This window comes from Myotis yumanensis, unplaced genomic scaffold, assembly GCF_028538775.1.
Source record: "Myotis yumanensis isolate MYYU_CA2020_CCGP unplaced genomic scaffold, mMyoYum1.0.hap1 SCAF_1, whole genome shotgun sequence".
NCBI lineage: Eukaryota > Metazoa > Chordata > Mammalia > Chiroptera > Vespertilionidae > Myotis > Myotis yumanensis.
The window spans coordinates 33,502,676-33,518,563 of NW_027223752.1; the positions used below are offsets into that span (position 1 = coordinate 33,502,676).

The 15,888-nt window shown below is 51.9% G+C and overlaps 1 protein-coding gene across 3 annotated transcripts in view; it reads right to left on the reverse strand.

The window, feature by feature from the left end:
* PLEKHD1 (pleckstrin homology and coiled-coil domain containing D1) overlaps positions 1-8,066 on the reverse strand; it is a 30,550-nt gene extending 22,484 nt beyond the window's left edge. For all 3 annotated transcript variants that reach the window (XM_070417582.1, XM_070417572.1, XM_070417562.1), the window contains exon 1: positions 7,622-8,066. In XM_070417582.1, the coding sequence (XP_070273683.1) occupies positions 7,622-7,770 (149 nt within the window). In that variant the 5' untranslated portion in view covers positions 7,771-8,066. The remainder of the gene's footprint in view (positions 1-7,621) is intronic.
* Positions 8,067-15,888: the final 7,822 nt, after the last annotated feature.

A 15,888-nucleotide genomic window follows, 5' to 3' on the forward strand; every position in this document is an offset into this window, starting at 1 on the left:
CTGGGCAAAGGCCTCAGCTGGCCAGCTGCCTGCTGCCCTAGGCAGCCCGATCCTCGCACTAGTGGGCAGCTGAAGTGGGAAGCCCTCAGGGCTGGCTCCTCCATCCCTCTTGAGCCACCACCCTCAGCACAGGAGGGCACTTGTGGTACTTCCTCGTGGGTACCCTCAGCCCCCAAGCCATTGTCTCAAGTCCCTTAGGGTCCATCCCAGGAGGGGCAGAAGGGGAGGTGGGGGGGGAGGCGGGGGGGGGGGGGGGAGTAGACACAAGATTCCATGCTGGGTCTTTTGACAAGTGATCATGAAGGCTGGCAATCAAATGACTGTGGGAACCAAGCTCTGGGGCCAGGCCTGCAGCCTGTACGTCACATCTGCACTCCTTTCTCTCCATAACCTCCTTCTGGGAACCAGGTCTAACTTAGGATCTCTGGGCCCCTGGTGCTTTCTGACTGTTGGGAAGACGACAGCCTTGATGCCCATATCTGGAGCACTTGGACCCACCTGGGGACCCTCGCAGGACTAATGACTGGAGTTGACTAAGCCCCGGGGCTCAGGGACACCCAGGGTGGCTGGCCCCTTCCCCCCAGGGTCCCTGCTAGTGCCACTGGTGAAGTGATGGGCCCGGGAGAGCTGGGAGCAGTGGTCAGCTGGAGCATGCTCAGATGGGCTCACAACAGCCAACAGTGTGACTCTCCTCTGCTCTGAGTTCAGTGACTTTGTGTTGGTAGCTTGATATCAGTCAGAGTGGGAGTATTTACACCAGGAAAACCACCAGGTGCTACAAAGCACTGTCCCACCCCACAGCACCCCACTCGAGCCCGCTGTTAACCACTGACCAGCACACCTCTTGTGAGGAGCTTGGAAAGTTGCCGGTGGGCATGATGAGGTCAGTGACTCTCTGAAGATTCCCCGGCCCTGTAATCTTTCCTGAGGCCACAGCTCCTGCGGGGAGGGTCCCGGGACTGCCAACAGCCGCCATCTCGCCTCCCCCAGGAAAGTGAAGCACACTTTGTCCTCTGGTGTGTCTCACGCCCACCCATGTTCTCTATCTGCATTCACCCACCTGGCCCAGCCAGATGCCAAATGGAGCTGCGGACCTCAGAGGTGACCTTTTTACCCCTAGTGGGGAAAGAGCACATGAATACCACCCTCTGCAGGATGGCGAGAACATTCAGGGCCCTCCAGTACCTGACCCTTGTCCATTCTCAGCTCCCCCCTCCCCCCCACTTATGCCTTTCAGCCTCTGCTCAGCCAGACACTGAGCTCACTGCTTCCCACCTCACTACGTCCTGCATGATCCTGCAAAGACCATGCACTTCTCCCTGGAATGCCCTCCCTCTCGCTCTTCATCTGGCTGAGCCCCTCACCCTTGGTGACCAGCCCAGCCCGCACTGCCGTCTGAGCTCCTTCTGCACTTGCTGATTGGGCTGCGCACTGGCACTTAGAGCCCCTGCCACACCCCGTGTGCCCATCTTGTCCCAAGGACCATGGTGGGCTCCTGGAGGGCAGGCTATGCCCCTCAGTCCTGTGAGCTGATAGACGTTTCTGGGGAACGTCACAGTCATTAAGAACACAGGTTTGGCATCACACAGACCTGCCATTTCCCAGCTGGGGGGCCCTGGGCAAGTAAGCTCACTCTCTGAGCTTCAGTTTATTTGCCTGTAGAATGGGGGCGACGATACCGACCTCATCTGATCATTGTGTGGATCAAATGAGATTGTGCTTATCATTCTACCAACTTGTAGAGGCTCTAGGACAGGACTGAGTGATGCATCCCTGTGGTCTGAACACATATCACCCACAGTGAAGTGTGAACCCAGCAGCACAAGTAGCCTCCTGGGGGTCCTTCTCCTCCCCTTCAATACTGTTATGGACTGAACTATATCCCCTCCCCCAATCCATATGTTGAAGCTCTAACTTCCAATGTATGTCTGGAGATGGAGTCTTTAGGAGGTACAGTAAGTCATCACTTACTGTCATTGATAGGTTTTGCAACTTTAAGCAAAATGACATGTAACAAGTCAATTTCACCTACTATAATAAGGTTAAATGAGGTCAAAAGAGTGGGGCCACAATCTGACAGAATCGTAGCCTTATAAGAAGAGGAAGCAGCCTTAGTCGATTTGGCTCAGTGGACAGAGCATAGGCCCGTGACTGAAGGGTCCCGGGTTTGATTCTGGTCAAGGGCACGTACCTGGGTTGTAGGCTCGATCCCCAGCCCTGGTCTGGGGCACATGCCAGAGGCAACCAATCAATGTTTCTCTCTCTCTGCCTCTCCCTCTTCCTTCCACTCTCTCTAAAAATCAATGGAAAAGTATCGGGTGAGGATTAACAACAAAAAAATTAAATAAAGAAGAGGAAGCATTCTGTCTTTCTCAGTCACAAGAAGACACAGTGAGAAGGCAGATGTCTGCAAGCCAGGAAGCAGATCCTTACCAGAGCCTGACTTTGCTGGCACCTGACCTTGGACTTCCAGCCTCCAGAAGAGCGAGGAAATGAATTTCTGTGGTTTCACTGAACAGTTTAACAGATGTTGACGTCTATGGTATTTTGCTATGGGAGCCTGAGCTGACGAAGACAAATACCTTCTTGCTTTCCCGACTTCTGGAAGCTCCTCCCCACTCAGGGCAAAGCACCGTGCCAGGGACTTGGGTTGGGGGTGGCAGGCAGATGATCACTAGACACATGTGCAGAGAGAGAACAAGGGCTCTGGAGTCCAGTGATCTCCCCCCCTCAGCCACAGCCTCAGGCAAGCTCCCAGGCTGGCTGAGTCATCCTTTCCAAGCTCCTCTATAAAATAGGGGTGCAAATCTCTCTCATGGGGCTGCTGGGAAGATTCATTCATTGATTTAACGAACGAGCCCTGCAGAGTTGGGCTGGCTGTGCAAGGGCTGGAGATAGTCACCGTTAGTTTAGGTGTTCTCCTGTACCGGCTGCCATGCTAAATGCTCTGTAAGTATCAGAGTATTTGATCTATGTAACTCTCTTGGAAGGGAGGGCTTCTTGTTCCCATTTTACAGAGGAGAAAACTGAGGCTTAGAGGTTAAGGAATGTGTGCAAGGTCACACAGCTAGGGCAGAGATGGAGCTGAGATTGGTACCCATGGCAAGAGTCCCTGCTCCTACTCCGCACATCACAGTCTGCTTCCTCCCTCATGTTGGCACCTGGGCAAGAAACAGATGGACCAGAGGCGGTAGGTATCAAAGCTGGGGTAGTCAGGGTCAGAGCTCTGCCACTTACCAGCAGTGTGACCGGGGCAAGTCACCTAATCTCCCTAGGCCTCAGGCCCCTCAGTGTAATTTGAGGATAATAATAGTACCTATTGCTCCTAGGATTGTCCAAATAATTAAATGAGCTTGTTCACATAAAGTCTCAGAACACTGCGTGACATATGGTAAATATCCAATACCTTTGACTTTTATTAGTACTATTATTATCCATTATTACTAGGTCCAGTGTCTGCTGCAGCCTCCCCTGACCTTTCTCATTTGTGCACACACAGTTCCTACCGGCGGGAGCTCCTGGCTCCAGCCCAGCTGGCCAGCTTCCTGTCCCCCAAACACACAGCACTTTCCCTGCCCAACGCCAGTCCTGAGCAAGGTTCTGTCTTAGAATTCTCTTTGTCTGATCCACGGGGCTGTGGTAAAGGCTGGAGAGTGTGTGTGAGGTAAGGGATCCGAGTCAACCTTGGCTGCCTCCTCTCTCTAGTCTTAAAAAATGGTATTTTCACCTCTAGATTAAGGAGCATTTACAGGTGCCAAGACACACACTTTGCTAATTGTTTTATTGACATTATCTTATGTAAATCTCTCACAATAACTCTAAAGATGGAGATATTTATTTTCAAGTTTTACTGATGAGGAAACTGAGAGGCACAGAGAGATTAAGCAACCAGTAAGCGGCAAGCTGGGAACTCGGTCTGCTGACAAGCCCACGTTCTCTGTGCTGTCCTCGGTGATGCCTGGTCCTCCTCGTCCCCTGGCCCTGCTGTGACTGCAAGCTTCTGGTCAGCTCTGGTCAGAGAGCATGAAGGAATCACATGGTACAGCCAGGTGCTCAGCTAGGCCCTAGGCTTGAGGATTCCCTGCCCTCAAGGAGCTCATAGTCAAATGAGGGAGAGAGAGAGAGTGAATAGAAATCAATAATCTAAAAAGTAACTAATGTTTACTGAGCTCTTTCTTTGTGCCAGGCCCTGTTCTGGTAGCATCATGATGCATGTTAACTCATTCATCCCTCACATGACCTGGGTGAGGTAATGAGCACACAGCTGGTAAGTGGGGAGCTGGGGCAATTATAAATGTTTACTGCAAGACTGTAAAGAGCCAGGATACCCACAGGCACCGTAAAGCACCAGGACACACTGTGACATTGTAAAACACCCAGTACCTGGTGACATTATAAAAGTACCCAGACAGGGGCACTCATACCCTGAGACACTGTAAGTTTGGATGAGATACAGGAAGAGTGCAGACCAGGAGGAATGAGTGGTTTAGGTGTCTGGCCAAGGGAATTCTGAGAGGAGGGTTTTGAAGAATGAATAGGAGTATCTTAGGAGTAAGTGGAAGGGGAAGATGCATTCCAGACAGAAGGAACAGATGGGGGTCTGGGGGCTCCATGGTTCCCCTGGCACTTAGGGGACACTGTGAATCAGCTCCCTGAGGCAGGGACCTACCAACGCCCCACAAGAGTGAGCAGTTGCTGGGCTGCACGCAGGACCCACGGGCCACCTTACACCGGGGGGAAGGAGGGACAGGAGTGCAGATGAGTTCACCTACGTGCTGGACCAGCCCTCCATGGGGCTGACACTGGCCGAGGCTGGGAGGCTCAGTCCTTTCCTCCTTGCCTCTGAGCTGCCCAGGTTTTTGCCAACAGCACCTGTGTCTCGGCTGCTCACAGAGTAAGCGGAGGTCAGCATCAACCTTACCCTCTAAACACCTCTCCCCGATTGTCTATCTCTGAAAAGCAATGTTTTTTATTCCTTTCTCCTCTGTTGCTCATGGGGAAAAAGCTGGCCCTTTAGCTCAAGGGCATCTTCCCAGCCCAGAAAGGGAAGAGCTGCTTCAGTGGCAAGGACTGGAAGCCCTGAGACAGACCTGAGCAGCGGAAGAGGTTTTATGAAACCCAGCTGGTCACAGCTGGCTCCATCCTGCCCATCCCTTATTTATGCAGCCCAGGAGCCTTTCCAGGCCCCCTCCCCTCAGCTGCCCAGCGAGGGCATCGATCGCCCTAATGGCCCAGCTCTGCGGTTAGGGCCTGAGCTGCCCCCTCCCCAAGCCTTCCTGTGGCCGCTAATTAGCGGAGGTCTAGAGACTCCATTTCACAAATGGGGAACTGGGGCCCAGGGGGCTCTGCTGGGAAGTGAGGGGTCTAAGTGTAGCACCATGCTTCTCCCGCCCCCAGACTCTCTCTGGTTGGCTCTGTTGCTGACCCAAGGCTACTAAACCGTGTGTGTCTGCATTTCCACAACTGGGAACATGGACAGAGGCCAGAGTGGGCAGAAGAGATGCTAGTTCTTTCCTGAGCCCCAGAGGAAGGGGAGTCTGCACAGTGGCAGCTCTAGAATTCTTAGACCAGATGGTTTTTGAGTGGCTGTTGGGATACCGAAGGAAATTCTTGGGGTGGGGGGTGCTACAGCTCTCCAAGCCCTCCCTGGCTTCACTGCTGTGCTTTTAGTCAGGAGCCTTGTCCCTGACACCGCCCAGCCCTGGAATCAACTCTGGGTGCAGGAGCCAGGTCCTCACACCATGGGTGAAGAGGGGTCAGGGACATACCCTGGAGGGTCTCAGGCTCCTAACATTCACTAAGGATGAAATCAGGTGAAAATGCCTGGCAGGAGAAGTCTTGGATGACAAGACCAAGAAGCAATACCAAGGACAACAGCCAGACCCAATGGAGGAGCGTTGGCCGCCTGGAGCAACAGAGGCTGAGGAGAGAGGGTAGGGAGCGTGCTGCTGATGGTATCTGAACCTACAAGCATCTTTCTGCCCCCACTGAAGTGCCCTGGTAGAGACAAGGCTGCTCCGGACCCGACCCCATGGGGCCTACAGCTCAATGCTGGAAGCCCCTCCCAAGATGCTCCCCAGGCTGCCCCAGGCCTCCATTTAGAGGATCAAAGAGAAGCTTAACTTTGCAGGAACTCAAGGAGCCTATATCCCACTAAATCCCAGAGAGAAGCCTGGCAGGGCTAATAAAAGTGTGTATATGAAAGCAGCCACGTAAACTGTGAAACACCACCCACAGCTCCATTTGTTCTGTGGTCTTGTAGAAATATTAAATTATTCATCAAAATAGGACATCAGAACCACCACGACCACATCCCCGTTATCTGCGGTCCTGGGGACATTAGCGGCCCCCGCGCAGGGGCTGACTCATGCTGTGGGATGGGAAAGAGCATTTGGCAGGGAGCTGGGTCAGGGTCGAGTTCTATAGGCCACTGCAGTATCAATCTCAGGTCTGAGATTGCCTTGAAGGGGGAAACTGTCCAGAAGATGGTCCATTGCTCCCAACCAACATACCTTTCAGGCCCATTCCTAAGTGGAAAGTGGCTACGTCTGGGGCATGGCCTCTGAGTTGGGGACCAGGAAGCTAGTGCCCAAAGACTAAGGCTGCTCTGACCCCCACCACACCTTCCAAGGGATCAGTCCTTCTGATGGGACCATCCATCGCTCCCTCACGCCCCTGCCTCGGCTTAGTCCCTCCTTCAGTTCCAGCTTCTCTCTCTCTCTCTCTCTCTCTCTCTCTCTCTCTCTCTCTTGTTAATCCTCATCCGAGGATATCCCCCCACTCCCCAATGATTTTTAGAGAGAGTGGAAGGGGGGAGGGGAGGCTACAAAAGAGAGAGAGAAACATGAACTGAGAGAGACGCATGGATTGGTTGCCTCCCACAGGGGCCCTAACCAGGCCGGGGGATGAACCTGCAACCCAGGTACCTGCCCTTGACTGGAATCAAACCCCCGACGCTCTAACCACCGAGAAACACCTGCCAGGGCTGGATCTCTTTTCCCACGGCCCAGGTTTTATATATAAAAAAAATTATTTCAATGTCTAGTTGTGGGGGTTGCCAACATCACCTCGTCCAGGCTGGGCACAGATCCTTCCTGGCCCTTCCGCCCTCCCTGAGTGTCAGAAGCGCCCTCAGTGTGCCCGGGTAGGGGGCAGGCAGAGGTGGGAGGTAGGGCACCCCGAGGCACCTCCGAGCCCGCTCTGCGGCCGGGGGGGAGGGGTGCTGTGAAGACGGCGGAATTGGCCGAGGGGCCCCAGGAGGCTACCCCTGGCTGGAGCCGGAGCTTCTCCTTCCGCAGCGGAGTCTGCTCGGCTCTTACCCCGGCCGCGAACTCTTTCCGCCCACACCAGCCTCCCCCGCAGACTGAATCCCTTCCACGGAGAACCCCCACCGCCCCAGGCCAGCGGTCCCCCCAGCTCCACCAGCCCCGGGGAACGGGACGGATCCAGCCTGGGACCCACAACTCCCAGGGCAGCCGGCTTAGAGGGAAATGGGGCGAGGCCAAGGTCACAAAGGGAGGCGAGGCAGCACGGTGATGAAGGGAGTGGTAGGGGGTCCCAAGGCCCTGAGTTCTGGGATCCCTCCCCGGCGGTCCTCGCGCGGCGCGGGAGGCGCACTCACCGCCGGGACCACTTGGCGGACGGCCGCCCGAAGGGCCGCTTCCACAGCACGCCGTACAGCTGCACTTTGGTGCTGATGTCCAGCGCGTCCGAGTCAGCCTGCTCCAGGGACGGCGAGGGCGACACCGAGTTGGACTTGGAAGTGAACATCCTGCCTCAGCGGGGCTGCCCCCGGCCCGGCCCGGCCCACACACTCCCCGGGCCGGCAGGGACGCTGGGCTCCAGACCAGGGCGGGCGCGCGCGCGGCGGACGGCTGGGGGAGGCGGCGTCGGCAGGCCGCTCCGGGCGCCGTCGGGGCGCGTCCCAGGCAGCGGACACGGGGAGCCGCCGGGTCGGAGCTGCATGAAAGCGCGCGGGCCGGGAGCGCAGCGCCGAGGGGGCCCGGGGTGCGGGGCGCGCAGCCGGCGACTTGCGCTCCGGTTGGGGCGGTCCCGACGGGAGCTCGGCGGGAAGAGCGCTCAGCCTCCCGCAGGCAGCATCAGCTCCCTCCCCGCACACACACCTCCCGAGGACAGCCCCGATTTCGGTGGCCCCGATTGGCTGGGCGGGGCAGGTGAGCGAGCGGAGGCCGGCCGCGAGCGCCAATCAGTGCGGGCGCCGGCTAGAAGGCCGAGCTCCGCGCGTCCGGAAGATCCCGGCGGGTCGCTCGGCCGGGAAGCGGTCACTGCGCTTCCCCACCCCCACCTCGCGCGCGGATCTCTCCCCCGGGGTCCTTCTGCCGTGCACCGCCTCCCTCGGAACTGGGGACACGTCTGCTTTGTGATGGGCGTGGAGTCACAGGTCCCCTCCTCGCCGCTGGGTGAGGGAGAGTAAGCAGCAAGGATTGGGGTCAGACAGCCGGGCTCAGTCCCAACTCAGTCCTTACGTAGCTCCGTGAAGCTGCGATGAGCCTGGGTTTTCTCACTGGAAAGCGTAGGTGCCTGCACCTCCTCGGGCAGAGCGGTGGCCAAGTGAGACTAAGGCAACTGTCCAAGCGCCCGCTCAAGAGCAGGCTCCGTCCCGGCCGGCGGCCGCTCCCTGCCCTCCCCGCCCCTTCAGGTGGGTTTCACTTTGCATCGCCGCGGCCTCGCCACGGTCAGATTTCTTTCCCCCGAGCTAGGTAGGCGTCGGCGTCTGGCACTAGGGCCAAGCCCGAAGTGCCAGCGCAGTGGGTGTCCGTGATTTAACTGCGCACCAGACCGGCGCTCCCTGGGGCCCCGCGCGGCACCCACTTCCGCTCCTCTCCGCGGCTTCAGGTGACCGTCTCACTTTCAGGCTGGGGCGGAGACCTCAGTCCCATCCCTGGGGACCGCCCGCCGGAAGGCTGTGCTCTCACCGCTGCCTGCGGGCACCGCTCCAAGGCAAAGGACTGAGCTTGCGCAGGAACAGGCTAGGCTGCAGGCTAGACCTCGCTGTAGTCATCCTGCTCAGGCTGACCGGCTGCAGGCCATCCCAGGGCCGCCAGGAGTCAGTCACCCGCGCCCTTGAGAAAGCCACTTTCCCCGCGGCTTGGCTCTGTGATTCCTCGTATTTTAAAGAAGTCCGAAGAGAAGAAAAGTAGTCCGAGAGCCAAGTCACTTTCTAGAATCTAGATAGACTTAAACTTGCCCAACTTTAAAAATGAGGTATAATTACTATATGATAAAATGCACAGATCTGAAGTATTTATTTGATGAAGTTTATCTGATGAATGTATGCACTGAGGAACAACCACCCAAAGCAAGATGCAAAACATTTCTATCACTCTAGAAAATTCCCTCATGCTGCCCCCGTCTAGTCAACTCCATTATCCCTCATTCCCTCCCAGGCAAGCACTTTCTGATTCTTAACATTTGCACACCTTTTTTTTCAATTAAAAATGTTAATGTCTAAAATGGCATCTTCTGCAGAGCCACCATCGGTTGCTCAGCCTGCTTCTCGCATTTATTGCCTGCCTGGCTCCTTGTAGGCATCTGACTGTGTAGCCTCACTAGATGCGTTCCCAGGCCTTCCCAGGTGTTACATTTTATGAGTCTAGTTAGGAAGGGGCCTCCCAAAGGGCTCTTCACCCTGACACCTCCCTTGGGCTTCCCAAGTCTAGGCAGCATCCCCTTGCTGCTCACTGTCCGAAGGGCCCCACCTGAACTCACTGTGTCCCTGCAGAAAATTACAGGCCAAGCCTTAACACAGGGCCCAGGGTCTGGGCTCAATGATCGGAGACAAGACTAGGAACATGGCCGAAACCGGTTTGGCTCAGTGGATAGAGCGTCGGCCTGCGGACTGGAAGGTCCCAGGTTCGATTCCGGTCAAGGGCATGTACCTGGGTTGCTGCGGGCACATCCCCACTGGGAGATGTGCAGGAGGCAGCTGATCGATGTTTCTCTCCCATCGATGTTTCTGACTATCTATCTCTCTCCCTTCCTCTCTGTGAAAAATCAATAAAATATATATATAAAAAAAAAAAAAAAAAAAAAAAAAAAGACTAGGAACATGATGAGAGCCTATGGGTAGAGCACAAAGTAGACGTTTCACATGTCTTTGGCTATTTTTGACATGTTCTAATGCTTGGAAAAGTTTCCACTCTAGGAGTCCTGCTTTTTCCAGATGGAAGCTAGAAAACTTGTGTGGAGATCAGGAGTTCCAGGACAGGATTCTGAACTCAAAGTTTAAAGTTGCAGGTGACAAACATGAGGAAAAACCATGCCCAGGCAACAGTTTTCTCAGGGGAAGGCGGTACTAAAGGCACCTGACTTGCTTTGGGGGCTAGCTGTGGCTGCAAGGTTGTGTTCCCAAAGCAGCAAGCAGCACTTGGATTGACTGCGGTAGCAGCCACCAGTAGTGGGCTCCTAGCTGTACACAAAAGGCAGTTCTAGTGCTCTGTGATGGCAGCACCATGGTTTTGGGTAGCGTTCCTGGAAGCTTCACCTCTAGTCAGGCGCCTGGTTCTCTAGCCCTGCCAGTATCCTGTTAATAAATTAATTCCTTTTCTGCTTAATCAGGTCAGTACCAGCTTTGGCTGCTTGGGATGTAGGACTAGGGATGAGCTCGTGAGCCACAGATGGGAGAAAGGCAGGATACCTGGAAAAATCATTCTTAAGGGAATCCTTTCCAAGCAGAAGGGCAAGGTGAGCCCAGATGGTTCCTGTGAGATTCAGTGTCTTCAATCGAAGAAATAGAGCACAAGTTTCTTCAGTGGCAAAGAGAAACCAACCTTGCCCATCCCCACTGCATACAGGACATCTGAACAGACCTTAACTAATGGCAGGTAAGGCTGGTGGGAAGACTGCTCTGAGGCAAACAGCATGGGTCTGAAGGAACACTAGATACTTAAGTGGCTTCTGCTTTGCTCAACTAATCAGCCCAGGTGATGCCAAGGCAGGCCTGGGAGAAGCTGCCTCTGCTTCCATTGTGCTCTCTGGCCCAGCTGGTGGGAGCGCCAATTGCCTGGCATAGTTCTGCAAAGACAAAACAAGCTGGGTGCCAATCCAGTGCCTCGGACCAAGTGTGGGTCAGGGCTGCCTTATCTTATCGGGAATTAGATGAGACCAGTCAGGGATGGAAACTCAGGGTCCTGAGAGCCCTAAAGGCTCAGACACAGAGCTGATGTTGTAAATTTATTATTTACATCTTACTTATTGAGGTACATATTACTTTACTTTTTCCAGATGAGAAAAATGCAGTGCAAAAAAGTTGTCAGGTCACTCAGCTCGTCATTTCCTGGAACATAACAGGCCCTCAAATGTGTTGAATGCGGGCAAGTGGCAGGATCAAGATACAGTTACTCAATTTGGTCTGAATCCTAAGCCCATGGCCATCAAGCTGCATCATAGTGCCATGTGAAGTGCAGTCTAGGAAAATACTAGACCTCTCTCTCAGTCTTTGCCTTTTTTTCTAGTAATTTCTCTCACCTAAGACTCAAAGTTTCTGCAGAACTGAAGATGCAATTCTATGTGCACTATGAAATTCCAGCCTCTCAGCTGTTTATGGATAGACGCCTAATAATGAACACACATTTTCTTTTTCTTATAGTCTTTATTTCCCCCAGCTTTACTAAGGTATGATTGAAAATAAAAATTGTATATATTTAGGTTGTACAACATGACTTTTTAAAGGTATCAGATGTGATGATTTAATATACATATACACTGGGAAATGCTTACCACAATCAACTTAGTTAAACATCCTCATTACTTAGTTTTTTGGTGTGTGTTGAGGACACTTAAGATGTACTCTCTTATTGTATTTCAAGTATACAATACAGTATTAACTGTACATTAGATCTCCAAAACACATTCTTATAACTGGAAGTTTGTACCCTTTGACCAACATTCCCTCATCTCTCCACCCCAGCCCCTTGCAACCACCTTTCTACTCTCTGGTTCTGAGTTTGACTTTCTTAGATTCCACGTGTAAGTGACATCATATAGTATTTGTCTTTCTGTGTCTGGCTTACTTCACTTAACTTATGTGTTTATGTCAGTGGTTCTCAACCTTGGCTGCACATTAGAATCACCTGGGAATCTTTTTAAAATCCTGATTTCTGGGCCTCATCCTCCAGAAATTCTGTTTCTTTGTTATGGGGTGGGGCCACATTAGTAACAAAGAAACAGAATTTCCGGGGGATGAGGCCCAGAAATCAGGATTTTAAAAAGATTCCCAGGTGATTCTAATGTGCAGCCAAGGTTGAGAACCACTGGTTTATGTCCTTTCCAGATCGAGCTCCTTGAGGACAGAGTCCAGGGCATGTAGTAGACACTCAACAAATGCTTAACCAAACCGTCTTTACTTGGCCCCTGTTCAGGTGCTGCAGTGTCTTGTTTGTTTGCCAACCAATGGAGACTGCCCTCTCAGGCTCTCAGCTTCCCCCGTCTATAAAACAGAATCTGCGAGGTGGCTGAGAACTTACGTGAAAGCAATCTTTAGAGGGCTGACTTGTCGCCTGCTTTTCATGCTAAGATGAGTTTAAGTCCAGGCTCTGCCATTAACTGTGTGAACTCAAGACAATCACTGGACTTGTCTGAGCCTTCCAGCTTGCTTCACGTCATCTTCTTCTGCTTTCCAAATGCCTCTCCCATCTATCTACAGCAGGATCCACCAAGAAATCCTCGCTCCCCACCATCACTCATGTGATCTTTTCAAGATCCAAAGATGATGTGAGCTTCCGACTTAAAACCTTTTGCTGGTCCTCCATTCCTTGACTCCAGCGCCCAACTACTGACGTTTGCCACACCCTCTACAATCTGGTCCTGACCTATTGCTGGGGCTCTCCCCTGTTGCTCCCCACCTGCTCCATCCATGCTGGATCTAATATTCTGAGGAGCCACCATGTTCAAATGGCTGCATTTCCCAAGGCCAGGGGTAGGTCTTAGGCTCCTTTAACTGTTGCAGAGCCTGGCTGTACCCAGGGGACCCTGAGAGGGAGAGGAGGTGAGGTAGAGGACGTCACATGCAGATTTGAAGCCAGTAGGCCAAAGGATTAAGGGGGTGGAGGGTCAAAGGAGAGCATGTCCCCTAAATAAAGGAGACCAGAGGATACAGGGAGAAGCCAAGGATAGAAGGGGAAAGTGGGCATCCCGCCCAGGTCAAGACTGAGCCTCTGTATAACAACTGCAACACAGATGTTCAGAAGTAGAATCAAGGGAGTCCTTGGGCCCCAGCCATGAAGTGGGGGAGATAAGCAGGGATAAGGATAAAGTCACTCATCTCCACCTTGAGGTGCCAGAGGAGCCACTGGTACAAGGATCTGGAAACTGACCTACCATATCCATGCATCATCCATGTGGTAACAGGACCTCAGAGGTCAGCCAAGACTACACTTGAGAAGGGGATCCAGTTGGGGTTGAGTCAGGAATTACAAAGACCCTTGTTAGGTACAATTCTCTGTCCATCTGCAATTTTAAATCTGGAAACTTAGCATCCAGGGAACCGACAAATCTTGCACACCACTGTTGCCTCCCCTCTCCCTCAGCCTTAGGCATTTTTACGCAGAATCCACATTCTTGTGCCACCAGGCCTCGGACCACATGAGTCCTCTTGGTCAGAGAACCCTTCCTATCTTCTTCATTCTACTCAGCCTTTGAATTTAGCTCTGGTCTCATCTCCCTCTGGATGATCTCCCTGAAGACCCACTCTGGGTTTCTTGCCCCCACATGTTCTCTGAGCACCCTATGCTTCCTTGTCTCCAGTGCTTACTTATTGGCAACTGTGTTCTCTTGTTTGAATCCCTCAAGAATCACAAGCTCTTTAAGGACTGGCACTAATCCCCACTCCTTGTAGGAGTGCCTGGTCCATAGGAAGGGCTCAATTAACTAAGAGGTGAACAATAATAAGTGGAGGAGAGATGGGGCTCAGTATACTTCACATTCTATTCTCTGGCAAATATAGGATCCATGCTCTCCTGTACCTGACAGCCATTGAGTATCTGATGAGGGCTATCAAATTCTGCCCCCCAAGAGCCTTCCAGTTCCTTCCAGGCCTCCTCAGGGTCCTGGTTTCCATCCACTCCCACTGGGCTTCCTTCCCTGGTGATTCCTGAATGTCAGAATCCCTTTATAAATGAGGCAACCAGAGTGGGACATATGCTTCCACTCACATTCCTATGCAATATTTATAAAACTGAGCAATGGCTAACACTGCAACGGAAATCAGTAGCTGAGCCAAGAATGGGATCCAGATTTCCTGGACCCTAAATCGGCCACACAGTACTTTACTAAAGTTAGTTAGAACTGGATTAGTAACCGGAACCCACCTGTACACTCAGTCCGATTTGTTTTCTGACTCCCAACCTCCTTGCTAATACCCAAGCAGCCCTGACTGTGTGAGACAAAGGTGGAGCTACCACTGATGCCAGCAGCTGGAGGAGTGTGGGAGCATAGATTAGAAAAAAAGTGCCCCCTCAGGGCAGACCAATTCAGTTAACATACTTTTTTTAATATATTTTTTTTATTGATTTCAGAGAGGAAAGGAGAGGGAGAGATAGAAACATCAATGATGAGAATCAATGATTGGCTGCCTCCTGCATGCCCCACACTGGAGGGGCTGAAATCGAACCTGGGATGCTCTATCTACGGAGCCAAACCAGCTAGGGCAACATACATTTTTGAGAATAGCTTCCAGGAGCTCATATTTTATCAAGATAGAGGGACAAAGACTTACTATAAAGCAGATTAAAAGGCCATTAGTGCTATAGAAACACAAATAGAACAGGGTGAGGCGCATTGGGGTGGGGGTGGAGCAGATGACAATTTATAAAAAGGCAGTCACAGGGGGCCTAATGGAAGACTTTGGATCCAGACCTAAAGGAGCAGAGGGATCTAGGGGAAGGGCATTCTAGACACAGGGACAAGACACAAGGTTGCTTATTACTTACATTATAGAAACCACACTGTTAAGTCAGCTCTAGCTTAGAAGGATTAGAAATGAAACCAAACAGAGTAAGGATTGCTGGCTGTTTGGGCTAAACTTATATACTGTATATACATTTTTAAAAAATATTTTTATTTATTTCAGAGAGGAAGGGAAAGGAAGAGTGAGATAGAAATATCAATGATGAGAATCATTGATTGGCTGCCTCCTGCACACCCCTACTGGGGATTGAACCCAGGACCCTTCAGTCCACAGGCCAATGCTCTATCCACTGAGCCAAACCAGCTAGGGCCTATATTTACATTTTGACCTCAAGGCAGCAGGACAAAAGGGCCATTGCTTAGTAATGCTGGCTCTCTAAGATTTCAAAGGCACAGGAGGTATGTAGGCACTTTCCCCAAAGGCTTCTGTAAGAGGTGGCAGCAATCATAGTGCATGTCCTTTTCGCCTATTCATGAGGAAAGGTTTCAGAAAACATGTACCTTTGGGCACAATCTTTGTAACTTACTGTAGCACACATGATATATAAAGAAAACCAGCACAAAGTGGACCAGTAATAAATAATGGAATCTAATGACTAAACATACAAACTGCATATTTAAGAGAGACATTGCTGTAAAAAATGCTTATCTGTATATGAGTTAAAAAATAAGTTTCAGTACTAAAGTCCACAGAGAAAGAAAATATCAAGTTTACAGATTGCACTTCTAAATAAACCTCTGTTCCCAGGGTCAATTGTCCACAGCCCCCAGGTCCTCAGAGAGCATGGCTTTACCCTTTGAAATGAATCCCTGTGAATGGGACCTGTTGCCTGCTTCTCCTTTCTGGGAGTAGATAACTAACTTCATAAATAATATTTGCTAACAATAATAGCAAAGCCAAAAAAAAAAAAAAAGAAAAAAAAGAAACTGCCAATGAATTGGTATGTTTGGGGGGAGATGGTG